The sequence below is a fragment of the Cajanus cajan genome, chromosome 7 (assembly GCF_000230855.2).
Source record: "Cajanus cajan strain Asha chromosome 7, NIPB_CcT2T_4, whole genome shotgun sequence".
NCBI lineage: Eukaryota > Viridiplantae > Streptophyta > Magnoliopsida > Fabales > Fabaceae > Cajanus > Cajanus cajan.
Genome location: NC_138523.1, coordinates 8,812,991 through 8,839,493, shown reverse-complemented (window position 1 = coordinate 8,839,493; position 26,503 = coordinate 8,812,991). Strand labels below are relative to the sequence as shown.

Below are 26,503 nucleotides of genomic sequence, written 5' to 3'. Positions count from 1 at the left end.
GTTACTCTTCGGCTAGGAGTTGGACGTCGTCAGAGGTGTCGGGCACTGCGTCGTACAGAGAGGGGTCGGATTCGAGTGAGATCTCAAGGTTGCCTCCACTGCAGTGTGAAGTGGTGTTCCCTTCCGATCACCCTGAACAAGAGGATAGTGGGGATGATGTGGTCGAGGTATCGCCCCCGATGACCTTGGTTGTGGCTTTGGCACGGGCCACCGAGGTTGATGTTAGAGGTTTAGGCCGGGTCGGTCAGCCGAGCCCACATGCCGAAACCCTTCACGCTGAATCTAGTGGGGACGAGTTAGAAGTGGTCGATGATAACCGGGGTAAAGGCGTGGCCGGTCCGAGTGTTCGGGCTAAGGCGAAGATTGACTACAACACAGTGGAGGTGCCCGGCTATGAGTGGGTGGACGGAGAGGTCGGAATATATTTTTTGAAGTTATCCGACCAAGGGTTGTTGGACACTTTCGTCTCTTTGGAGAAGTGTTTTGGGAGTGGGGAGGACGAGTTTCCGCTACTTGCCGAAGCGTGCGAAGACAATGGTCCGAACACTGATTTCGTGTTCTTGGAGTCGAGGCCCGATGAGGACGATTATTTCTATGCCTACATGTGCTGGTTCGAGGATCTCGGCATACAGTTGCCTTTTGATGATTTTCAGATGGGAGTCCTCCGAGCCCTAAATGTGGCGCCGACCCAACTGCACCCTAACGCTTGGGCGGCCATGCAAGCATTTCGGAATTTGTGCCTTTGTCTCGGCCTCACGCCCCGACCACTCGCCTTCCTCTTCTATTATACCTGCCGTCCGAGCAAACCAGTGAAGTGGGTTTCCTTGGCTCGTGTGCCGAAGTGCGGGTTCTTTCGGTCCTTCACTTCCTCTTATAAGGGGTTTAAGAGTGGATTCTTCAAGGTCCGTTGGGGGTCAGAAATGAGGCATTGCTTTTACGACCGAGAAGACTCCCCCCTGTTCCCTTTTTATTGGACGAGGCGCTCGACGCGTTTCGAAACGATCCCTGCATCGAAGCTCCCTGCCGAGGACTTGGAGATTGTGGAACTGCTTGATAAACTGCCGAAAGGTTTGCCTGTCCGAGGCCTCTTGGACATTTTTGAAACGTCTGACTTTGAGATGGCCTTGCTAGGTATGTGTGTTAGGCTCCGGTTGTTTAATCAGTTTTAAATTGATGTTAAAATTTGTTTTGTTGTAGGTCTAATGGCCGAAGGCAAGTTAGATGTGACCGCTATGCTCGCCAAGAGGGCGAAGGATGCAAAGGCCAGTGGGCAGGTGCCACCGCCAAGGTCGGCCTTCAAGGTGCCGCGAGATAAGCCTTCTCATGTGATTATCCCAATTGCCGACGCCAAAAAAAAAGGAAGCACTTCCCGGGTTCGGGTCGCCGAGCACAACATAGAGCCAGAGCGTCCGAGCTCTTCCAGCAAGCGCCCGAAGCAACTATCCTTAGAGAAATCGGGTTGTGGCGCTTTTGCTATTCTCGCTGTGGTGGCAGGTTCAAACTTCCTTGCTCTGAATGTGCAGACCGAGAACCTGGTCGGTCTGGACCTTACTACCGGCGGTGGGCTGCAATATTTGGAGGGCATGTCTGCCGAGGCCGCGTATAAGCTTTTCTGTGAGCTTGATACTCGGACCTCCCTGGTTGCCAAGCATGTCATGATGAGGCATGCCGTCTCGGAGGAAAGGCTCCATGCCCGACTCAAAGAGGCCGAGACCACGGTGAAAGAGGCGTTGGCTGCGAACGCCAAGCTGACCGAGGCAAATGATGAATTGAAGAAGGTTGCCACGCCCACCGAAGGGAGGCCGATGACTTGAAGTTGGCCGTTCAAAAATTAAAGACCGATGCCACCGCATCCGCGAATGAGATCGCTCGGCTGAAGGAGGCTGCTGCCAAGTTTGAGGCCGAAGCCACCGAGCAAATCCTCTCCCAACACGATGCCGGCTTCCAGCACGCAATCCGACAAGCTTACCACTTCTGTGAGGTCCCGGCTGATTTTCAGTTTGATGTTAGCCGGGACTTCTTAGGTGGTAAGTTTATAAGTTATGCTGAGTTCCCTCAAGGGGCCCAGCCCGATGCCGAGGCCCCTCGTCAAGGCATTTTCACCCAACCTCCCGTGCAGTCGACCGAAGAGGAGGATCCGGTTATTGACGTGGTCGGCGATGGGAATCCAGCAAGCTCGGAAGCCGTATAGGGATCGGCCTCGGTAGTTAGGTTAGGATTTTTTTGCTTCTTTTGTAATCGGGCCGTCAGCGCCTTTTGTAATTTGGGCCTTGGTGCCGGTGAACAATTAGGATTTTTTGTGTAAGTAGCCGTATTGATTGGCAATACTTTAATGGAATTTTACTTTTGCTTTCATTTTTGCCGTTTATGTAAAAATACACCGACTTACATGCTTGGCCGACGGGGCAAATTAGATTTTAATCGTGGTGTGTGATTACGAGAGTGCTCGGTTTAAATTTTTGCTATTAGATACATGAAGTGCACAGCGTGCGAGAGTGTTCGGCCTGAGCATGTTCGATCTCAGGGTATGTCGCGGTTTGATACGCGGTGTTGGAGCGCGAGTATTTGGCCTGAGCGTGTTCGACCTAAGCGCATTAGGCCTCGGAGTCGAGTCATGGTTTGATATTCAAGGCACGTTGGATCGCACAAGGATGATCGGCCTCGAACTTGGACCATACGATTTGAATAGGGTGCGTGCACGTTTGAATGGTCGGCCGACGATTGCTCGGTGACGTTTTACAGTGCAGTGCTCAGCCGAGGAGGGTACTCGGGAAGAGGCCTGTGTCGCAAGTGCACTTTGAGCAATCGGTCAAGGATTTCTCAGTGACGTCACGTTCGTGCGTAGTACTTGGCCTAGGTGCATCCTTAGCCGAGGAGGGTACTCGGGAGGAGGTCTGTGTCGCGAGTGCACTTTGAGCGATCGGTCGAGGATTGCTCGGTGACGTCGCGTTCGTACGTAGTACTCGGCCTAGGTGCATCCTTAGTCGAGGAGGGTACTCGAGAGGGAAACCTGTTGCGCGAGAGTCTACTTTGAATGGTCGGCCAAGTGTTGCTCGGCGGCGTGGCGTTCGTGCGTAGTACTCGGCCTAGGTACATCCTTAGCCGAGGAGAGTACTCGGGAGGGAAACCTGTTGGGCGCGAGTGCACCTTTGAGTGGTCGGCCGAGGATTGCTCAGCATTGGCGTATTATGCGAGTGGGCCTACATGAGCGCGACCTAGGCATACAATAAAATAGAGAACGGTATGATAAAATTTGAAGTTTTTATTAATGAAGTGCCTCGTTAAAAACCTTGCCGACCCAAAACCCTCCTTAGGAAAAAAGAGTCGATCAAGGAAAAGAGTGCACTAATACATCAGCTGTAATACACTTTTAAATGTGAGGAGTTCCAAGTTCTCGGAATTGGTTCTCGTGATAGGTACTCCAGCTTGTATGCCCCGTTGTTTAGGCTGTGTCGTACTCGGAAGGGTCTGTCCCAATTTGGGGCAAGTTTTCCTTGCCTCGGATCTTTTCTCGCCTCGCCTGTGGCTCTCTCTCCAAACAAGATCACCTTCTCGGAATTCCCAAGGCTTCACCTTGCTGTCGAATCTTCTCTTGTAGCGTTGCCTGGTGGCCTCGACCACGACTTGTGCTCGGTCTCGGATGTTTTCTACGACGTCCAGGTTTACTCGGAGCTCGGTTTCATTATTTGATTCGTCAAAATGGGTTCGACGGAATGAAGGTTCCCCGATTTCCACTAGAATCATCGCGTCGGACCCGTAGATTAATCGGAAGGGGGTCTTTTGTGTGGTTGACTGGGGAGTGCATCGGTAGGCCCAAAGCACCTCGGGTAACTGCTCGGCCCATGCTCCTTTTGCTTCTCCTAGCCGTTTCTTCAACTCTGTCAGGATGACTTTGTTGGCAGATTCGGCTTGGCCGTTCGTTTGAGGGTGTTCGACCGAAGTGACCTTGTGTTGTATTCCTAGGCCGTCTAGGAACTCGTTGAGTTTTCGGTCGGTAAAATGAAGACCATTGTCGGTTACCAGGGTGTGTGGGATGCCGAACCGGGTGATTATATTCCTCCATAAAAATTTTTGGACTTGATGAGCCGAAATGCATGTCAAGGGCTCAGCTTCAATCCATTTAGTGAAAAGGTCTACGGCAACGATGAGGAACTTGCATTGCCCCTTGGCAACCGGGAAAGGTCCGAGTATGTCGGCCTCCCATGTAGCGAACGACATGCTGGGGGAATGCAGTGTAGCTGCTCGGCCGGCTGGTGAATCAAGTTGCCGTGTTTCTGACATGGTTGGCATTTTTTCACAAAGGCTCCACAATCAGTGATCATGGTCGGCCAATAGTACCCGACGCACAAAAGTTTGGAGACGGTCGTCCTCGCTCCTGAGTGCATTCCGCAAATGCCCTCGTGTACTTCTCTCATTACGTAATAGGCCTCGGCGAGGTTTAGGCACTTGAGTAGCGGGGTAGAGAAGCCACGTTTGTACAACTGACCGGCGATGACGACATATCTGCTAGCTTGAGTTCTCAACCGTTTAGCCTCGGTCGGATCGACGGGTATGACATCACTGGTGATGAATGCCTTGATTTCATCTCGCCAGTCGAGAGGGTCATTAAGGCCGGAGTGACCGGCATCAACGCTTGCTACCACTTCCGCTTCGACACTGGGGTGGTCGATTTCTTGCTGAATGATGGTTCTTAAAGAACTCGTGAGGATGAAGAACAATCTGCGGAAATGGAAGAAGGAAGTATCCAAGCTCATGAACTCAAAGGATTGCACACTTCAAAGGGAAGGAAAACTAGGTTTTCCTAGGGATTTTGAAGGCATTCTCTTAGGTTTTCTCTCTTGGAATTTTCGGTGACTCTTGAGGGAATTAGCTGAAGTAATTGTTCAGAAATTCTCATATAATCAAAAGTGTATTACAAGGTGAGAAAAGTTACATTTATAGGAGAAAATTAGGGTAACTTGGCGGCACCTTTAGTGAACCAAAGTGGCGCCAAGTTTGAATTTCAAATTTGAATTTGAAATTCAAACTTTGGCCACCTCACATGATCACACGGATGCTACTCTCATCTAAGTGTCATTTAAGAGTGATTTGGATTGAATTTGAAGCTCACATGGCCGGATCCACCCCATGCCATCCATGTGACTCAAATTCAATTCAAATTACTTCTAAATGATGCTTAAATGTAGCCTACTTCTCCTATTAATGTATTCTTCATATATTCCTAATCTAATGACCGAAATACATTGGTCTAATAAATACAATGAATAGGAAAAATTACAAGAAGAAGAATGAGCCCAATATTGGGTATCAAAAGCCCAAAGCCCAAGAAGCCCAAAATTAAGCCCAATACACCTAAACCCTAATCTATGGTCAAAATACAAGACCAACAACAAAGTAAATTCCTATACTAAGAAAATACAATTAAACATGGTGTTCAATCAATCAAAGCCCAAGTAAGAAGCACCCTAGGCCCACCAAGCCCATTGGGCCCACTAAGCTCTGAAGCAGTCAAATCTTCAAGTAACCTCCTGGCCATTGCTCTAGTGGTTGGGCCTTTAGCCCATGCTCTTCCATCAACGCTGGTGTCGGCTTTGTTGCCTATCAGAGAGGTGACTGGTGTTCGGGTTATATGATCAGTTGGGGCATGGTATGCCGACTCCTCTTGGAGAGTGGGAGTCGACGGCACGAAGGTCTGGTTAAGACTTCGGAGCTCCGCGTTTTGTCGGCGTAGTTCGGCCAACTCCTTGGCATCGGCTTGTCTCTGTCATCGGATAGCAGCCATTTCCTCGCGCAATGCGCGCATGTCATCGTGAAGATCGGGTTGGGTTCGGTCGGTGGTTGGCTAAACCTCTTGTATTACAGGCTCTGGGTGTTTGAGGCATTCCGTACGGGTATTGTTCTTGTCCGGTCATGACAGGGTTGTTCTCGGGGTTAGGGATCGATTGAGTCGATGTTGATGGTCCTTTGCGTGTCACTACCATGTCTTGGTCTCAGTTGTAAAGTTCAAAGGGGTTGAAAAAGTCGTTTCGGCCCCATAGTGAGTGCCAAATGTTCCTGTGTTAGGATATACACTTCAATTATCCTTGTTGTTGCGGGTCGAGACCTAGGTCTCGGTCTTCTCGTTTCTTTCCGGGTAGTCCGAAGTGTGGGGGAGTGTGCCTGCAAAGACACTCTAACGCTCAAGTAAGTGTTCGGCGTAATAAATGCGATAGTTGAAAGTTAGTTACGTACCTCGAAGGGGATCTATTTATAGTGTTTCTTATTGGGCCGTGATTAGGGACTGGGTCCCGGAGAATTAGGGGGCTAAACCGGCACATTACGTAAATTAATCTCTTCGTAATCCTCCTAGTGTAAATCCCTGTTTGGGCCGAGTAAACCGACACGTTCCGTTCCGTGAGTGGTCAGTGGGATCGGGGTGATCGGTTCAGGCAACCGCGGACGCGCGTATTCGACCTATCTGGCTATGTTCTCAGGTGTTCGGACGGATCGGTCATCATACGGTATAGGGATATTTGCAAGGCAAAGTTAAGCTTACAAATAATGTACATGCCTGTTAAATGGATTATTACATACATCCAAGTATATGATAGGTGAGGGATGGATTGGTGCATTTATGAGTTGATAACCTCGTGTGACTACTTTCGATCCACATTAAAATAGAAGCTACAAGTTTTTTCATCTGCCTGACGTGAAGAATGTTAAAAAGATAAATCTTCAAGGTGCAAACAAACACCGAGTAAAACATCCTGGAAAGAACCAAGCTAATCAAAAGCCAGAACAGGAAACATACTGGACAGCAACCTCAACACAAGTACTTTGAATAGAATTCAGCTAAAAGGTGGTATTAATTCGGAGAGTACAGCATACACCAAGACCCTTGCACTATGTTTGATTGACTATTTTGCAAATATAAAAATACTCAAAAATTTACTGTCATTTGTTAAGACATGCAAATATCGATTGACTATTGAGAATCAGAAGCAAGGGGAAAATCCTGCCGTGCACAAAAGATGGCAAAACATAGGCATTTACAAAATCAACCATGGCCAGCCATCCATTACAATAGCTTTCCCCACCATGATATTAACTTTCTCCTGCCAAATTATGCATGTAGGAACTACCCTTCCTTTTTCTCAGCCACTAGATTTGAGCATCAAGCCTGAAGAAAGCACCACGTTCCTCTCCGTAATTGTTGCTCAGCAGGAAAGACAATTAAAAAATCTTGCTTATCTCCACGCATATATATGCAGTTACAGATATAAAATGGCATTATCAACACCTACACACACGGTCAGGGAGATATGACATCTTAGAAGTGTTTCACCAGCTTGAGTTTTCAGCCCATCTATCAAGTTCTTTTGAATTTCCTTTTTGGCTGGTGCGACTTGGAAGGTCGTTTAGGTACACGAGAAGCTGATTTATCCTTCTCTGCACTTGTCGGCTTTACCTTTCTCTTCCCATCACCTTCAGTGAAACTTCTATTCCAACTTCTTTGGCCTTTCTTACTTCCTTCTGAACTTTCTACATTTGAATTTTTATTATTAGAATGCCTAACTCTCTTGGGTAATCTTAATCCATCATTACTAGTAGACTTGAGTGGTTCCCTTTGCCTAGGCATGTCCGTCTCAAATTTCTTGTCCCACTTTCTCTTTTTGTTGTTAATCCATTTTTTCTCTTGGGTATCTGAACTTTCAGGCTTCCTCCACTTTGGCCTATAAAGTGAGAGAGAATAGAGGAATCTAAATCAGCTTCAAAGAAACCAAAACTCAACTCAATTTTTTTTCACAAACTAGAACATACCTCTTGGAAGATGAATCTTCTGGCAAATTTTCAGTTTCATTAGTGACTGCTGCACTTGACTTGCCATGTCGATTCTGCAAGTCAATAATAATAGACACCATAATAGAAACTTTAATCAAACTTGCAAAATGAGTCAAAAGTATACCAAGTACCAACTACAAATATTACAAATTTCAGATGAGCTTGAAAGTAATACAAAATCCAAAAACACAAAATAGAATTTCTCACCAATAACAATTCATTTATTACAGTTTCACGATGATTATTCTTTTAGTTACTACTGAGTTTACCTGAACCTGATTGCAAGGTCGTATTTAAAAATCTTATGGAATCACCGCAACAAAGCAAGTCGCAGATGATAAAAATAAAAATAAAACTTACATAAATATGGAAACATTAATCATGCTTTTAGCTTTCATATTTAGCAGGGATTCAATTTCCTTGATTTTATCGACTGTACATATCTTAACTTAACAACTTCTCCAACCAACTTTTCTAATTTTAAATATATACATAAGTCACTCTAACAAGAGTTAATCTATCCCAGGTAATAATGGGAAGAAATTAGAACCAAATGGATAGCAGGTATACCTTTGACTAACTACATTCAAGAGCTGAAATTTGTTTGCTTTATATTATGGTACTGAAGAACAAATGTGGCTTATAGCATTTTTAATGTTTTACTGACATTAAAAGAACAAGCATAATCATTCAAAGCTCAATCTTTATATGAACTTTTAAGCCCCTATGTCGCTGACTTTCATGGATTTGCATACAATGCTGTACATATGGCTAGGCTGAGACCAAACTATCTACCATCGTATTCTTTTAATCAATACTAAAAAGAATACCTCAAGTACTGTCTTGAGAAAACCCTTATATTTCTCTGGGGTAACTAGTTTGACAGCAGCAGAACCACATTTCCGTAATAATATTTCAAATATAACTGTGACCTGCAGAAAACCAACAACACATTATTCCTATGGTTCTATCAAGTATACAGATGATTGTGTTTATGTTGTGCAGGTGCATCTAATTAAGCACACACAAGCATGTTTAGGACTAAGAGCTAAACATTAGATATTGTACATGCCTTTGATCTAAAATGGTGTCTCGAAACAGATGACCAGGGGAGGATTTCAGTAATAACATCGGAGAGAATATTATGCAGCTCTCTTGCGTGTAAGCTAGATACCAGCACTTTAACAAAGCCCAAGACAGCCTGTAATAGATGTAAGATTACACTCAACAATGACAGAGAATGCTCGAATCCAAAATATGATCTTGAAAAAGTAGAACACTCACTTTTATGATTTCCACATCTTTGGTTTGCAACAAAGATAAAAGAGAAGGGACAAGATCAGAAACGGAGAGAAGAAGATCTGTATCCTTGTATACAAATACAGACAGTGCAGAAACTGCTCCACTTTTTATATGGGGAGATGAACCACAAAGATATCCCATTATCTGTATATTGAGTGTATAAGATTCCACAAAATGCATATAGCAACTCTAATTATTACAAAATATAATATAATATAATGTTTTTCGTGAACAAAATAAATTCATCCACACATGAAAAGTGCATGATAATTGTGGGAAGTTCAATACTTAGAGTGATGTCCCACGAGCATATATTTAGTAGCAACCTAACTAAATAGGTCAAAACTTCTCAAATTAGTGATTCCCTAATAAAATTAAAAATAAAAGCATGCATGGACTTACCATGCTAACTAGCTTGTGATACGGTTCAATAGAACCAACCAAAGATGAGTCTCTCAAGCTAGAACTTATATTTAAGAGTAAATCATATGCTTCTTTCCTGGCTTCATCCGTTCCCTAAACAGTACCATCGAACATAAATCAGTACGGTTAACATATCTCCTCAATGATTCAATACATGGCATACAAATATAAGACAATGAATTCAAGATGTGGATGGCATGTACTAGATATACATACATCTTTTAATGTGAGAATTATTTCATTGAGAATAAGAAAGGCCTTTGAGTTATCCTCTTCTTCTAAACTAACCTGCAGTACACATGTTAAAAAAAATAAAGACCATTTAATAGAGTACAAAATTACAGCTACACATAAATGGTATGCACCACTCCTACCCTCTTTCTATGATCAATAAACAAGAAATAGAAAGATCATGAAATAACTTGGCTATGAATAGCCTTACAAGAAAAACCCAGCAAGAAAATATCGTTAATATGCAAGAAATTGTGCACAATCTTAGCCAAATATTAAAACTTAAAAGAAAAATACATGCAGATATCAAACAAAATTGCCATGTACATTTGTTAAACAAGTTTCGTATAATTTAAACAATCAAAGGTAAACAAAAAGTTACAAAATTTCTTAAGTAACATAATCATATAAACTGCTAAGTAAGTTGAGAAATTGCAAAACAACCTAAATTCCTAAAACCTACAACATACAGGTGGCCATGGAGAAAAGCACAGCAGTGATGCTTCAATACTGCGAGTTGGTAAGTGTTGAGAATCATAATGTAATAATTAGTAATTATTACATATACTTTATAGGCACATAACATCTTATTTAGGGGAAACAAAATATCCCCCATTCATGTGTATTAAATGAAATAAGCTTATATAAACATATCTCTGCCGTTTAAACACACAGTTTCAGCATCTTGTATGTCTCTGCTTTCTCTCTCTAAACATGGTATCTAGAGCCTAATAGAGTGGTTTCAAGAACTGTTCTTACCAAGTGTCCCCAAAGATGATCATTTTTGGCAGACTGTGTACATCTCCAAAGATGATAATTTTTGGGTGACCTTTCTTGCAGATCAACATCCAGATCATCATCTTCCAATCAACACGATGGTGTCAACAATGTGTCTAGATCACACTACTACCTGTGACTGAATTCTTGGGTCACCCATGGTTCCTACGAGGAAATCTGCATCATCAACCCTTCTCCAAATTCAGCTAAATGTAACTACGGAGACCCCATGCTCATTCAACTGTTGATAGTTCTGCTCTTGCATATCAGAGTAGTAATTCCGATCGCTCTCAGGCTGGGACATCTCACTCAAAGAACCATCCATAATGCTTAAAACGGCATCATCTTAGGCATACCAGCCAATGTGGCCCAACATTTGTGGTGGAAACCTCTCAACTAACAAAACAATCCAGATTCACCCCGGCTACTTATTGCATACTTTTAGATACATATCTGAAAGTATCCAAAAAAGCTTGTCTTAAGCTTTTTTGTAAAGTCATGTTTTTTCTCATGTTGTGGAAGAAATTGGAGTACATACTCCTTTATTCATTCTTTGAAGAAAAATAAGCTGGATTCAAAAGAGGTAAAAGATTTGGTTTACGTGCATTTCAACCTTCAACTTTTTGTTATGAAAGATGAAGGGTATAGAAAAGGAGACTAGGTTGTGGGACATTAGTAGAGATATACATCATCCACTTGATGATGGTGTTGAACTTCTTAACTTGGCAGAGTTGTCTCTTGGTGAACCAAACTTTGAAACCATTTTTTCCTAGATGATGGTAATAGGGGAGAAGTGAGTGATATAGTTAGCATGACAATAATTTAGTAATGATGCTTTTAAGTCATAGGCTATTGTATAGAACAAATATTTGTTTTAAGTTCTACCAAAGATGCTTTAATTAATATAGTTAACATGATATGGGCAAAAACTGTTTGTTTTTATGAATTCAAATATCCTTCTTGTAAATTATGATCATCATAGTTAAAAATTTGAGAAATAATTAAAGTCTCTTTCCTTAACAATATTCTATACCTTTATAATTTTTTCTATAAAATTTTATTTATGTATCCAAAATGTATATCTTAAATTTCAAAAAAATTGTCATATCCCCATATCTGTGTCGTATTGTACCCATGTCATATCAAGTATTTGGGCTTCATAGACAACAATATTTGTCTTATTTTTAGCAATTTATGGCATATAAGGGTTTTCTGAGCCAAACAACTAGCACACACACCCCCTCAATAAAACAGGTGTCAAGCACAAAAATTGTCATCTCATTGAAACCACTAGGACTCTCCTACTCCATAGCAATGTTTCATCACGTTTTTGGACAATTTTTTTATGGCCTACTATCTCATCCATCGCATGCCTTCCTCTATCCTAAATGACATTGTTCCCTAGTTTGTTGTCTTCCCTCATACACTTCCTCCCTGTGTCTTCAACTCCACACACTTTGTTCACAGTGTCTCTCCTAGACTTGACAAAATCTCCAATTGAGCCATAAACATATCTTCCTCGGTTACATTAGGTCACTTGAAGGTTATTTTCGTTTCCCTCCTACTCTTAACATTTTTTATTTCAGTTGATGACTCATTTTTTAAGTATGTCCCTTGCATTGAGTTTGTCCCTCTTTCCAAAGTATGGCCCCATGACACAACTGGTGCCCCTTCTCTGGAACCTCTTCACTCTATATCTTTGGATAACTCATTTCAACACCAGAATGTCCCTCCCAAGGCTACCACAATTAAACAATCTCTTTAAACATATCAACGACGCCAACGTAATAATGTTGCATATGCACTTGCACCTAATGATGTCGCAAGAGAAGTCATGCCAGACTCTTCCCCGATGCCAATTCTTTTACCAGATTTGAGCTTGCCTCCTAACATTGACCTACCCATTGTTATAAGAAAAGGTACTCGATCTACTCATAATCCCTCTCCTCACTACATTGCATGAGTTGCCCTTCTCCTTTGCATCATACTTGCCTTACTTCTTTTTCCTTTGTAGACAACTCCCTAGCTGAAGCATTATCTCATTCCTAATGAAGGCAAGTAATGATTCCACCTAACAAATCTCCTATTGGGTGTCACTGCTTATCCTCAAAATTGGTCCTGGTAGCAAAATACATCGCTTCAAAGCTTAACTAAAGGCAAAAGGGTATACATGGGTGTTTGGACAGGACCACACTAACACTTTCTTCTCAATGGCCAAAACGGATTCTACTCAACTTTTATTTCCCATGGATGCCATTAACCATTGGTTTGACTTTTAGCTTTATATCAAAAATGTTTTTCTGCATGGCGATCTTGAAAGGCCTCGTCTATGAAGATAAAAAAAATTGCTTAGATAGTTGGTTACACATATGTTGACTAGGCTGGTTCACTGAGTGATAGGTGTGTATTGTGTGTTGTGTGTTGGTTGGAGGAAATCTAATAATAATATCATGGAAGAGTAAAAGAAAAAATGTCATAGGAAGAACTAATGCAAAGGCAAAATACAAGACCGTAATATGAGGTCATATGACTGAAACAATTAGTTAGAGGACTAAGTTTTAAAGAGTCTACACAAATGACACTTATGTGCGATAATCAATCTTGCTCGCATATTGCATCTAATCTTCATGAGAAGACCATAAATACTGAGGTCAATTGTCAACAGGGAGAAGATTGAGTTTGGAGAAATTACGACTTCCTTCATCAACTCTAGTGGTCAGTTGCCAAATGTTCTTACTAAATCCTTGAGGGATTCACGAATTAGTTATACATGTAACAAACTAGGTGCATATGATTTATATGCCCCATCTAGAGGGGGAGGGTTGAGAATCATAATGTAATACTGATTGGTAACTATAGAAATACTAGTGACACTCTTGTTAATACTTTCTCTACTATTGGTTGAAAATCACAAATTTAGATGTGTCCTACTACTAAATCAGAAGAGAAACTCATTAAATGAGATATAAGACCCACAAAAGTGGTGATATTCATTAAGTTTCAGCTGATAATCGTGTTACAAAAATTGTATCAAAGAGAGTGCCACTAGCATTCCTCTTAGTAATTCTTATATATAGTTTATAGGCACATATCATCTTATTTAGGGGAAACAGAGTATGCCCTCTTCATATGTATTCAATGAATCAAGCTCATATAAACATATCTTTGTGATATCATTTAAGGATCTGTTTAGATACACTTCTCCATAAGCACTTCTAGGACAACAATATAGGATTAAAAAAATGAAATAAATTTCTCCAAAAGCTAAAATAAGCTTATGCATAAACTATTTTGTAGAAACACTCTCCTATTAGCTTGTCCAAAATATTATTTTTGACTTATACATAATTTAGTTTTAACTTTCAAAAAAACTTATCTTGATTTTCCTTCCTATTTTTCTCTCCTAGAAGTACTTTCAAAGAAGTTTATCCAAACAGACCCTAAAAACATTGTTTCAGCATCTTGTATGTCTCTGTTTTCTCTCTCTTAACAGGGATGATAACATTAATGTTACCAGTTTATTTATTTAAAAAGTTTATGGCACTCATAATAATTAGTTTAATGGCAATTAAAATTGCTATTAATAGAAAAAAATAAATAAATAAAAGTATATCAATACAATAGTTTGACACCAAGTTTAATCTTGAATGTGAAGCTTTAATTGAACTGGACCCAGATGAGTCAAAGCTATTAGACAGGCTAGCTATCCAGTTTTGGTTGGTTTTCAGATGCAGCAATAGTTAAAAATGATGCATAGACTTAGCAGTAGGAGATGGGTGCTGAAATGAATTTCTACAACGTGGTTGCCAAAAGAAATTATTGAAACATGTTACATATTATAAGATCCAAGACATGGAGATCAAAATAAATTATATATAAGGACGAAACATTATCATAATTCATTACTAAGAATACTGACCTTCACTGCATGTACCATCAGCATGTGGAAGCAAGCATAGCGACTCCTGAGAGGTGCAATAGCAGTTGGAGGTTTTAAACCATGCAATAAATCAATTAGCTCAACGTATCGAGCAGAAGAAAAGCATGGTTGCTCCTGCATCATTCAGCAACAATACTGAGATAGATAGATAAATAGATAGATAACAAAAATTTGCTCAAAGTGTTGTATGCTACAAGAGAGAAAATGAGACAAAAAAGAGACATAAATGCAGACCTGCAAAATTTTGCTCAAAGTGTTGTATGCTTCGTGATGAACACTCTCGTTAGTTGCCTACAAAAACCAAGCATCCATGATATTCTTTTTACAAAATTATATAGGTTAGTCAAATGAATAAAAGAGAAGCATACAAACAAAAATGTATTGCTCGACCTTCGAGAAATACCTGAAATGAATGTATAGTTAAATTATAAATTATCTCAATGAGATTATCCTTGGCTCCTTGAACAAGACAAGATGCTATTTCCAATATCAGACACCTGAAGAACAAAGTGACTTTGACTTGTCATCAATTATATAATAACACAAGAAAATGAAAGACAGTAGCTAGTTTTCAGTGCCTATGGTTATTAGGTTCTCCAATTCAAATTGGGAAAGGTATTATTGCTCAGAATGATGTCAAAGCTCAGCCATGTCTAAATCAATCAATACATAAGAAGGTTGGCTTTTGAACAAGATTAACAAATGAACAAGTCTCAATTAATTCTATCCAGCTATATAAACACAAATGTTATTAATGTCATGAAACAAAGCACTAAGATTTAAACAGTTGGGTGTAGGCACATGAATGATTTTATCAAATCTCTTAACTTGCCTCCTCGTGTCATAGTCCTTTAAGTGTGAAAGATGGCCAATGCAGCAACCTATTTTTATCAAAACTTTTAAGTTTTATTTATAAGACTGCAGAAGTTGAGGATCAAACTGTTGACCACTTAACCAAGTTGGCTTTAATACCATATCAAGAACCAACTCTTAAAATTTTTTGTTAGGTAAGCACATGAACAGTTTCACTTCATCTTCGAGCAATAAACAGCCAAAACCATACAAAAATAGTCTTTAGATTACTAGCTCCAACCAATCACTCAATTATTTTTCTATGCGTGCTAGTAAATGGCATATTTCCATGGTTAAACTTGGTGAAACTGTCTATGCATAATCTTCTATCTCAAACCAGGTACTGCAGTGTAGCTTTAAAAGGAAATAATAAACTTGTGTGATCAGAAAATCAACAAGATGCTGGCTACATTCTTTTAGTGAAGTTATTCTGCAAAAACCTTGGATGAAAAGCCAGCAAGAAATAAAAGGGCTTATTTCTGCTAAGAAACAAAAAGGAAATGCTAGACCAATATAACATGGGATTTGCTAGCTGCCATATCACCACTGACACAATTATTCTGGTATAAATTAATCACCACACCTCTGAGAATATCCCTTCAAGTCACTTTGATCACCATCTACCACTTCAGTGGAGCTTGTCAATATTTCAGCTACACCTTCACAATCTACAACTTGAAACCTCTTAAGCAAAGACACAAAAACCTCTTTGGTTATAGAAGAATCAGTGACAGAAGCCAGGCACCCAATTGCTTCCTGAAAAAGGAAGAGGAAAAAAATATTTCAAATTACTTAAACACTGTCACTAGATTAACATAATGTAAATAATGACCAAGATCAGAGCATTTGAGAACTGCATGTAACAATCACATTAAGTACAAGGAAAGCTCGATGCAACATTACAAGCCACAGCATAATGTTTGGCCTAAAAATCCTCTAAGAATATTTTTAGTGGCCCATGTAGGAAAATTTTCAAATGTTTTAGCAGAGAAAAAATAATTCATACATTGTCTATAACAAAATAGAACATAAGAGAAAGGTATCATTATATATAGACAAATGAGTAACATAAGTGATAGATGCGGAACCTTTAAAAAAGAGCGCTTTTCAGGAGGTGCACTGATAAATAAATCTGACAAAACATGAAGCATCTGATTCGAACAAGACACAAGAGCTTTTATGTTTTTGGCAGCAGCTTTCTTTGAATAAGTAGGCTTCATGCTGAACTCTGCCAAAAAATCATATTCAGCATTGCAATCTTCCACACTCTTTTTAGGGTTAAGTGCAGCTTTGTTCTCATTCACAAGAATCTACACAAAATTCATGAACATTTAGAAGGATAATTAATTAAAAAAATAAACATATAACCACCAAAAGTACAAGTGTCTCCACCCAGTTCATGGAATCATGACCTGTAATGTTATGGAAACATTCTGATGCATGGAAGGATCCTTTTTAAGAAAAGTAATAAGGACATCAGAGAGACGAGTAAAATTTTGGTGAGTATCAGTTGCATGACGACAAAAGCTAGGAAGCAATCCCCACAGTTCATGAGCGCAAGCCAGCAAATCCTGACTAATCCCTGACTTTTTGACTGAAAGATGGAAAATTTTGATCAACAACTTGAACAAAATAGTGATTGTGTCAGAATAAAAATTACATGGACAACAGAAAAAAAATTTAAAATTTTACCCAAAGGTCCTAAACTTTACATGAAAGCCTGTTTTCCACTTTTTTAAGGTTAGATCAGTTCGAGTAATATCATGATGCATGACAAAATGAATCAATCACAATTATCTGTTGGGCTGCTGCTCTACAATTGCAAAGACTAAAGAGTACTTCTCACATTATTGGGCAAGAGAACCATTCACAATATTGTAGCATGAGTACTATTCATGCTATTGTAACATAGTTGTTTATGTTTTCATTATTGTTTCACTATCTTTTGCTACCTTAATGGCTTGGTTAATTTATTTTATGAGCTTGATTACATTTATTTTAAGGGACTGAATTTTTTTAAGCAATTAAATTAGGGTTTCCATCCTACACACGAGGAGTTCAAATTTTGTTAATAATAGAAAGATTTTGTCTATTTACCAGGTTGTTGACCAGAAGACCAGCAACTATCGGCTGTGTACCAGATCCCCACCATTTATTTACTTTCCCAATTTTTCATGTCTTGAGGGTTATAGACTTGGTCAGACCTTTAATCAAACAGCATAGCATACGCATGTACAAATAGTAGATCATAATATATGTTATGCACTGGGTTGAATTTGATCTCTCCTCATATATATATATATATATATATATGGATGGGGATCAAGTTACTTCATTCAATAACTTAAGATATATGTTAAATTTTAACGATCGAATCAATAAATTTAAAGTTCTTATTGTATAGATCTAATCTACAATATTTTGCAAAGTTTGAAAACTATTTGATATTTCATTTCTATAAATTCAACTTAATGTCAACCCCAGAAAAGGTTAAGATAGCCTCAAAAACAAGGGAAAGAAACAATGGGAACACTATATATAGAAAAAAAAATCAAAATTATGTCAAAATCAATTTCACAAAAATCAAGACACCTAAGTGGAAAATAAATATTGAAAATACCAGTTGTCCTTGAACTAGAAACAACCAATGGATGAATATTGGAAGATTTATAAAAACCATGAAATTGCAAGAGGGAACTAATGCTTTATTGCTTTTGACATGAGAGCGTAGTATGATCTCTACCAAAATGTATTAAAACTTAAATGGTGACATCACCATAACCATAATGATGAGAATTTACTTCATTCACAGATTAAATACTTGTAGATTTCCTGGTCTTAACTAAAAAGGGGAAAATAAATACTTTCAGTTGATGCAACTTCCCAACCATATACATCCCAAAACTAAAATCCAGCATATCTGTTTTATTATCAGCCCAGGAGCATATCCATGATCCATTCCACATCATTTCCATGATCATAAGCTTCTAGAGCAGCAAGTAAATAAAAAATGTGGGAAAACTTGAAAGTATTGAAGCCAAAGATGGTTACTGTACAAAAGCAAATTTAATTGTCCTATGGATATATATCTTCTGTTCACATGATGCAATGCATAAACATGTACTGAGACACATTGTTTTCAGTTATATAAAGCCCAATTTTTATAAATCTTAAGCTTGGTGAGACAGCACCCAGTAGCAAATCATACAAGCCTCATCCATCTCTAAGCCAAAAGAAAAGGAAAAAGGGATACAAAACCATGCTCAAAGCAATACAAGTGGCAAAGGTAGAAAAAGAATAGTCAGAAGAAAATCACTCAAGTTTCCTCCACTTCTAAGCCACAAGAAAAGGAAAAGGGGAAAATGAAAAACATGCTCAAACTCAAAGTAATGCAAGTTGCAAACAAAGATGAGGATTGTATGATTTTGTAGATAGTAAGTAGATACACATGTAGTAAATATACCTTTTCGACTAGCCTTCTTAAAAGACTTGGCAAGAGGCATGATATGCTCCATGTAGTATGCAAGCGATGCACCAGTAACATAGCGCTTTAAGATAGATGCTAACCAAATATTTGAATAAGTAAAGCTGTTTTCATTAAGAGATATTGGTACAAGTGTAAGGAATCTCTCTATCCCCATAGCATAAACAGCAGACCCAATGCATTTCTGAAGCTGCATAAATTTGAAAAACAGATAAACCAGCAATCAGTAGAGTAGCTTGGGTTTAAATTATACCACAACAAAAAAAAAAGTGATAGTAGAGTACTAGTAGTAAGTAGTAATCAATGTTTTATAGTGTAGCAGACTGAAGCTGATTATTCAATCAGTGAAGAGAGAGGACACAAGCATGGCGGTTCAACTAGGGTTGAGCAGTGGATTAACTGGCATTCAGAATATGCCTACAATGTTATTAAAATATAGTATGTAGAAGATAAATAAACAAGATAAGCATAAAAAATTAAATCAAGTATATAGGAAACAATTCATATATTATGAAATTTATTTGCATGAACAATTCATTTTTATTAGGCTTAATTTAACTTTCCGTCCCAAGAGTATCACCAATGTGCATTTTTGGTTCCCTCATTTTTAATTAGGCTAATGCTAATGCTAATTTAGTCCCATAACTTTTTCCCATGTAAAAATTGGGTTCCTCCATCAGTGTGCTGACAATTTTGACGTAGTAGCCTGTTAGAGATGAGTCAGATGACATGAGATTAACATGCTAACATGACATGGTCACCTGAATCAGATGCTAACATGCCATCGACATGTTGATGTAGCACAAACCATGATACATTAGGGATGAAAAGTGAAATTAAACTAAGAATCAATAACATTACTCTGCCAAACAAAATCCCAGTATTACAGACTTATTGAATTTTTTTACCTTTTGATAGTAGTTTTGTAACCAAACATCCAAATCTGATTAATATTATTTAATTAGTAAAGCTAATTTAATTATTACTATAGTTAGATTTCTTTTATTGGGAAATTGTACCATCTTTTTTGCAACACAATTATTGTGAATAAATGTGTTGATCTTTTTATAATGTCATCAGTGATACTTTAAGGGCAAAATGTGGAATTAAGATTATTGTGAATAAATGTGTACACATTAGTGCTGTATCAGCACGCTAGTGCCACGACATCTCTAGTCAGCCACATCAGCAAAATTTGTTAAGAAAATGTCATGAAACTGACGAAGGGACCCAATTGTCACAAGGGAAAATTTTCTGGAACCCAATTAGTGCAATTGCAAATGGAGAGACCAAAATTGTACAATCATGATACTTTAAGGACAAAATGTGGAATTAAGATTTTTTATAATCTTTAAATTAAATGTGTAAAAAACAAAGGTAGCACTTACATGATAAACAAATTTATTGCATATTATTAATATATGCAACAACACTAGAGTATCTTAATTAAAAGTAGCATTTTTAATCTAAGCAATAAATTAATAAGTCAGCAATATAAGACATTGCCTATTTCAACAAGGAAAAAAGTATTTAAAAATTTAATATAACAAAAAAGACATCATGAAACTGAAAACTAAAAAGTTTATCCTCAATTCCTCATTAAGTGTTCCAGTATAAGAGGCTCCTCAGTACTGATATATCCTGCTTTTGACAAGCATCCCAAGTACCTTACCAACAATTTAGCCGGCCAGAGATCATAATTGCAAAATATTTACTTAAGTTATCTATAGCCAATTGTTAATGACTTAAATGTTCCTTGTCAATAAAGAAAATATTTAACACATTGACTTCAGAAATCGAACTCTTCACAGAAATTTAACAAAATGAATCAAAAGATGAGATGGTTAAGATGGGGAAACCAATCTAACAAAAATTTAGATCAAAGTGGAAACAGCCAAAGAATCTTTCATGGGTACTTACATGATCATTATAAACCTTGCCCCCAGAAATTTGAGTCATCAAGTCAGCAAGTTTAAGCACGATATTCCTCATAAACACAAATGAGAATTCTCCTATAACAATAAAGGATTACAAGAGAATAAGATATAGACAAAACATAGTTTTATAACTATCATTTTAAAACAAGAAATTTTCTTGTTGATAAAGAAGGAAGTGCAATAACAGAGAATAAGATATTAACTCCTCTCAAAGTAGCAAAGAACAAAAGACAAAAAGGATGTAAAAACAATCAAGCACTTCAATCCCTCAGATCAATTAATCAAATTTGAAGAGTCAACACCATATTTTATTTTTATTTTTGACAAAATATAACAGTAATAAGATAGAAAAGAGGAAAAGTATATTGAAGGTGGATATGCTATCTATCTAGAAAAAGGAAATAAATAATAATATTGAGCCAAGTTTGATAATGCAACAAAGTTGTGAAATCTCTCTGCATGTCAACTCTTTTAAAACATGTTCTGAACACCAAAGATTCAGACCACAGACACAACCCTATATATATATCATAACATCTAAAAGCAAAAAGAATGCAACTGACGGCATATCTTTTTGTTCAAACTAAATACAGTAGAGAACAGCAAAAAACTGCACAATGCCAATAATATTTAAGGTGTGTTGGATTATGTTTGTGTGTTTCAGTTTTTAAAAGTTATTCTATACACTAACTTTCAAAATCTGATTTTTACAGAGTAGAAGTGAGAAAAGAAGATGTAAAAGTGCAAGGAAGAACATGAGTAATAAAAGTAAAAATAAGAAAACCAAAACTTAAAGATGTTCTGTTTATTTTATTAAAAAAAAAAAAACTAAATTGAGAGATTAGTTTGGAAAACAGTTTTTAAAAACTACTCTTATCAAACAAGTTTTCTTGTGTTTTTGTTTTTAAAAAAAGAAAACACTTTTCAAAAACAGGAATCAAACACACCCTTAGTCTCCTAATTCCTTCCAAACCTTGAACAAATCATGAAACTTCCCAGCAAATGGCTCTGACATATTGACTGATTCTACCTTCTACAGGTCAGTTGTTGGAGCAGCTCAATATGCTACAATAACCAGAGCTGAAATAAGCTTTGCTGTTAACAAAGTCAGCCAATTTATGGCTAACCCTTTTGAGAGTCAATGGAATGCAGTGAAAAGGGTTTTAAGGTACCTCAAAGGTACACTATATCATGGTCTACATCTCAAGGCTGCTGAAATTCATCAAACATTTCAGCTTCATGCATTCTGTAATACTGACTGGGCTGCTGACCCTGATGACAGAAGGTCAAACTCTGTACAGGAAATTTTCTTGGACCTAATCTAATCTTGTGGTGTCTAGGAAACAACCTGTGGTTGTCTGATAAAGCACTGAGGCTGAATACAGGAGCCTGGCTCACCCAACTACTTAAGTACTATGGATTGAAACACTTCTTCATGAACTGGGTGTTCCTTTCTCAACTCCCTATCATCTATTGTGACAATCAAAGCACGGTCTCTTTAGCTCACAACCCTGTTCTACAGTACTAAGCATATGGAAATCAATCTACTTTTTGTAAGGGAGAAGGTTCTTGCCAAGCAACTTAGTTTTCAGCACATTCCAGCTCAAGATCAATGGACTAATGCTCTAACCAAACCTCTTGTCATCTGCTAGATTTTTTATTTTTGAGAGACAACTAAAAGTTGTTAGAGCTTTCATCTACTGCTCACCCAACTTAGGTTTGTGAGGGGGGTATGTGAGTGAATTGTAAAGAAAGTAGTTACAAAACTGACTCTCGGGTTGGTTAGTTTCTTATAGCCTTATGATTAGTTTGTTAACACTGTCATGAAGACAGTTTGTACTATAAATAAGTGGCTTGCTCCACTATCACATAATGAGAAAATACACATCCCACATCGACTAAAAATAAGGCAAACAAATAGTATCTAAGTGGAGAACAACCGTTACCTTACAACCCGATTTTGTAGAGTTGAGTTAAGCTCAAAACACACTTTCAAAGGTTTGAAAACAGTTTTCAAAAACTACTCTTATCAAACAAGTTTTCTTGTGTTTTTGTTTTCAAAAGAAGAAAATAGTTTCAAAAACAGGAAACAAACACATCCTTAGTCTCTTAATTCCTTCCAAACCTTGAACACATCATGAAACTTCTCCCCAGCAAAAAGAGTAGACACACTTGACCATGCAAAAATATGTGAAGCCTTTTCCAGTCTGACATTGCACATAATAAGTATAACAAACAAAGAAGGGAAACAGATGTTAAGGTCTGTAAATCTGCAAAATTGCATTTGCTTATGGTGTTTCATTTCATAACAACATCCTGCTTACCCTAGGGTTTCCTAAATCCTAATATATAGTTACATAATTTCCAATTTTTTGTTACTCTATTCTACACCACAGTCATCTTTCCCCTTCACTATGCAACCCAAATTTTAAGTTTACTGATTAAAATAAGAAACCACTACCAAAACACAACACCACTTTTAAGTCCAGACACAAGAACCAGGTATATAAGATATAGCACCTCATTTCTTTATAAACATTAATGGTGGCAATAGATAACCAAAACACTATAAATCAAACAGTAACATTCTAAAGAAGACAATATAACAAAATTCATGTGGACAATAATTCCTGGTTAAAAAAATTATAAAATTTAACATCTTGCAATGCCATACTAACTTGCTTAACAAAATTATGTCATTGTCTCCAACAATCCACAACTAAGACCAATTAGATAGATTAAAAGAAATTTTTAAAAAATCATAATAATATAAGCTAAACTAATATAATGATAGAGTTCCATACCAAGCTCAAGAAATAAAACAGATATGACTGACAAAATGTGCTCGTTTGGAATTCCATCAGTAGCAGAAAGGGCATTCTCAAAAACTGCACATGTTGATTTTATTGCATTAGCTTCCACACATTCCCAACTACTATCATGAAATGTTTGACTCATTTTCAAGCTCAAGGGACCAACATGATGCTTGAGCAGATTACTTAAAATACCACAAGCCTGTGCAGCAGTGTTTCCCTCGAAAGTTAGAAGACCTAAGTTCAACATTGGCAACTTGAATCAGAACAAAATAACATAGGAAAGGGAAAATACAAGGGGGCAAAAGCAGTATCTGTAAAATTAATTAAGTATTTACAACACAAATCCCTCTATTCCCCCACCCCACCCCCCCAAAATAATAATAATAATAATAATAATAATAATAATAATAATAATAATTAATAAAATTACTAACTAAATAACAGATAACCTTCAAATGCTGCATGTTAGTCATCAAAAGACAAATTAAGGTGGTGTTAAATAAAAGATGGCCTCCAAAACAATGTTCCCACAGTGACATAATTAATCTGCCATTTTATCATTAACCAGTACAAAGTTCTTTAGAAATCAAGAGTAGATTCAAACTAAAGTAAACTTATATTTTGAAGACACAACTTGCTAGAAAAATCCCTGCAGACGGCAGCAGAAAATTATTGCTATGTGGCTATATGGAAAGCATTTTACAGGGGAATTATTGATAGATTCTGATATCTAATTCATTAATGATGTAGTGATATGATCAATTGTAGCTTAATACAGCATTTTTTTTAATCAAAAAATCAGAAGATAGTGCTAAGTACAACCGTATGAAGTGAAATAATTAGAACAAAACCACTAGAATGAATTTAGCACCATTAAATGAATTCTAATATTGATGAACATAGAGAAACCAAGGAACCATACATACCCATCGCAGATCTACAAACTGGAGAGAGATTTTTTATCCACAAGCTTGATTGTCCATTATAAAGTGAGTCCATTGCAACTCTTAATGTTGTTGCTGCAAGAATCACGGTATCCAAGGGGTTCTTATCTCCCAAAGATACAAATGACACAAGAGAAACTACAATGTCCTCTGTCTCTAGCACTATATTTTGGATTCTCAAAGCTTCAAAAATAGCTTCCATAGTTTTAAGAACATGCCTTTTAAGTTCCAAAAACTGACAACCAAATAATTTATGCACATCTGAAAGAACTTTTGGAATAACTTTCGCAGAAAGATATGGAGCAATCAAATTAATTAAATTCAGTACATGCAGAACCTCCAGGTTTTCATGTTTCAAAACATTGACTTCTTTACATTCATTATCAGTCTTCAAAGAATTTAATTTCATTGCTAAAGCACAGCAACTTTTCAGCTCTGACAAAACCAACTTGCTAGCTTCCTTGGAAGCTATGGACGACTTGAGAGACTTGAAAACCTTCTCTACAGATTCTTGAGCACATCTGCGTACCTAAAAGAAACAAATAAACCACAACACAGTTAAAAAAAAAAAATCCATAACATCGGAGTGATTAAATGATTAATAGACATGGACCAATGTCCGGAAATCAAAGGTGATAACCAGATGCTGATTGCATTGCAAGGTAAAACCATCACCAAATCTATGCAAAATTGGATATAAACACTGTTTAAAAATTAAAATTGCAGCACCAAAATTGCAGGAAGATGCAGCTGAGTTCTCTTGAAAGTGATTTCAGAGGTCTCCAAGACCACCATATGACCACCATATCGGGACCGCAATGGTAGTTACAACGGCAATTCAAAACATCGGATATAAATGAATAAAAAATAACAATAATAAACCATAGATTGTTATCACAAAATTGGGAAAGATACAATGGCAGGGTCAATGTCTACAAAATTAAAGGCCATAACCAAATGCATAATACTGCTTCCATGGCAAGGCAAAACTATTATTAAACACGTGCATAATTAGATATAAATTAAGCATTAAAAAACATAGCTCCATAGACAGAAACCTTTGGGCGCTTGCAAATGGAGAACTTGAGCAAAGTTTCAAAGCCCAATTTGATTCCATCCCAATCCTCCAAGTCACAAAACCCAATCAAAAGCCCCAAGCACTTCACCATGGCCCTCACGCTTGCCACGCCCAACTCCTCTCCATCCTTCGCCAACGCCGCAACGAGGATCTCCGCCGCCTTTCGCGACTTCGGCACCGCGATGCCACCAGGCGGGACGAGGGGGAGGACGATGGCCATGAAGGACACGAGGGCGGAGAGCGCCACGGGGTCCAGCGCCTCGGCGTCGTCGAGGGCGGAGATGGAGGCGGCGAAGTACGCGGGCGGCGTGAGGGGGAGGGACTCGGCGGCGAGGTTGGAGCGCAGGGCGGCGGCGGTGGCGAGGAGGTGGCGGTGCTGCGGCGCGCCGGAGTTGGCGTAACGGTCCATGAGCTGCTGGCAGAGGTCGGAACCATCCTTGCATTGCTCCGTGTGTTCTTCTTCCATGGAGTTTGAACGGTTCGGAGAATTTTGTTCGGCCGGTGGGAGTGGGGAAGGGAACAAGGGCGCAGTGGTGAAGGGTTTAAACGTTTCAAGGGTTTTTGTTTTTCATTTTCAAAACAAGAAAAAAACAAATCATATGTACACTTCCTTTTTTTAATAAATAATAAATAATATTTTCATTATCTTTTATTATTTAAATAATCTTTTCATTTAACTTTTTAAAATAATTTTTTTGATTTATACATGATTTTAATGTGAATTTCATAAACTAAATATTTATTGTATAATAAAATAAAATTTATTATATATCTTCTATTACTTGTTTATACTAGCTGCAAGTCTATCATCATAAAATAAAATTTTAGGAGTATTTGGTATATGAAATATTTTTATATTTACAAGAATCTTTAAAACAAAAATGTTAGTTTTCATGAA

The 26,503-nt window shown here is 38.1% G+C and overlaps 1 protein-coding gene across 1 annotated transcript; it reads right to left on the bottom strand.

Annotated features, from left to right (window-relative positions):
• Positions 1 to 6,802: 6,802 nt before the first annotated feature.
• On the bottom strand, positions 6,803 to 26,181 carry LOC109817233 (ARM repeat superfamily protein). Its single transcript, XM_083060567.1, has 18 exons — positions 25,586 to 26,181; positions 24,510 to 25,056; positions 23,572 to 23,817; positions 20,751 to 20,842; positions 18,810 to 19,020; positions 16,759 to 16,940; positions 16,435 to 16,656; positions 15,930 to 16,102; positions 14,898 to 14,991; positions 14,729 to 14,785; positions 14,474 to 14,608; positions 9,763 to 9,834; positions 9,526 to 9,639; positions 9,106 to 9,267; positions 8,894 to 9,022; positions 8,652 to 8,753; positions 7,801 to 7,874; positions 6,803 to 7,712 (listed from the first exon to the last, which is right to left on the bottom strand). Exons 1-18 carry the CDS (start codon positions 26,069 to 26,071, stop codon positions 7,349 to 7,351), a joined length of 3,462 nt encoding a protein of 1,153 aa, XP_082916693.1. The 5' UTR covers positions 26,072 to 26,181; the 3' UTR covers positions 6,803 to 7,348.
• Positions 26,182 to 26,503: the final 322 nt, after the last annotated feature.

Excerpts from the sequence above, each read along its gene's own strand:
- LOC109817233 (XM_083060567.1), bottom strand. The coding sequence starts at position 26,071 with ATGGAAGAAGAACACACGGAGCAATGCAAGGATGGTTCCGACCTCTGC. Across the intron at positions 14,786-14,897 it reads TAACTATACATTCATTTCAG|GCAACTAACGAGAGTGTTCA; the intron begins GTATTTCTCGAA and ends TGGTTTTTGTAG. Across the intron at positions 14,609-14,728 it reads CTTTGAGCAAAATTTTGCAG|GAGCAACCATGCTTTTCTTC; the intron begins GTCTGCATTTAT and ends TGAATGATGCAG.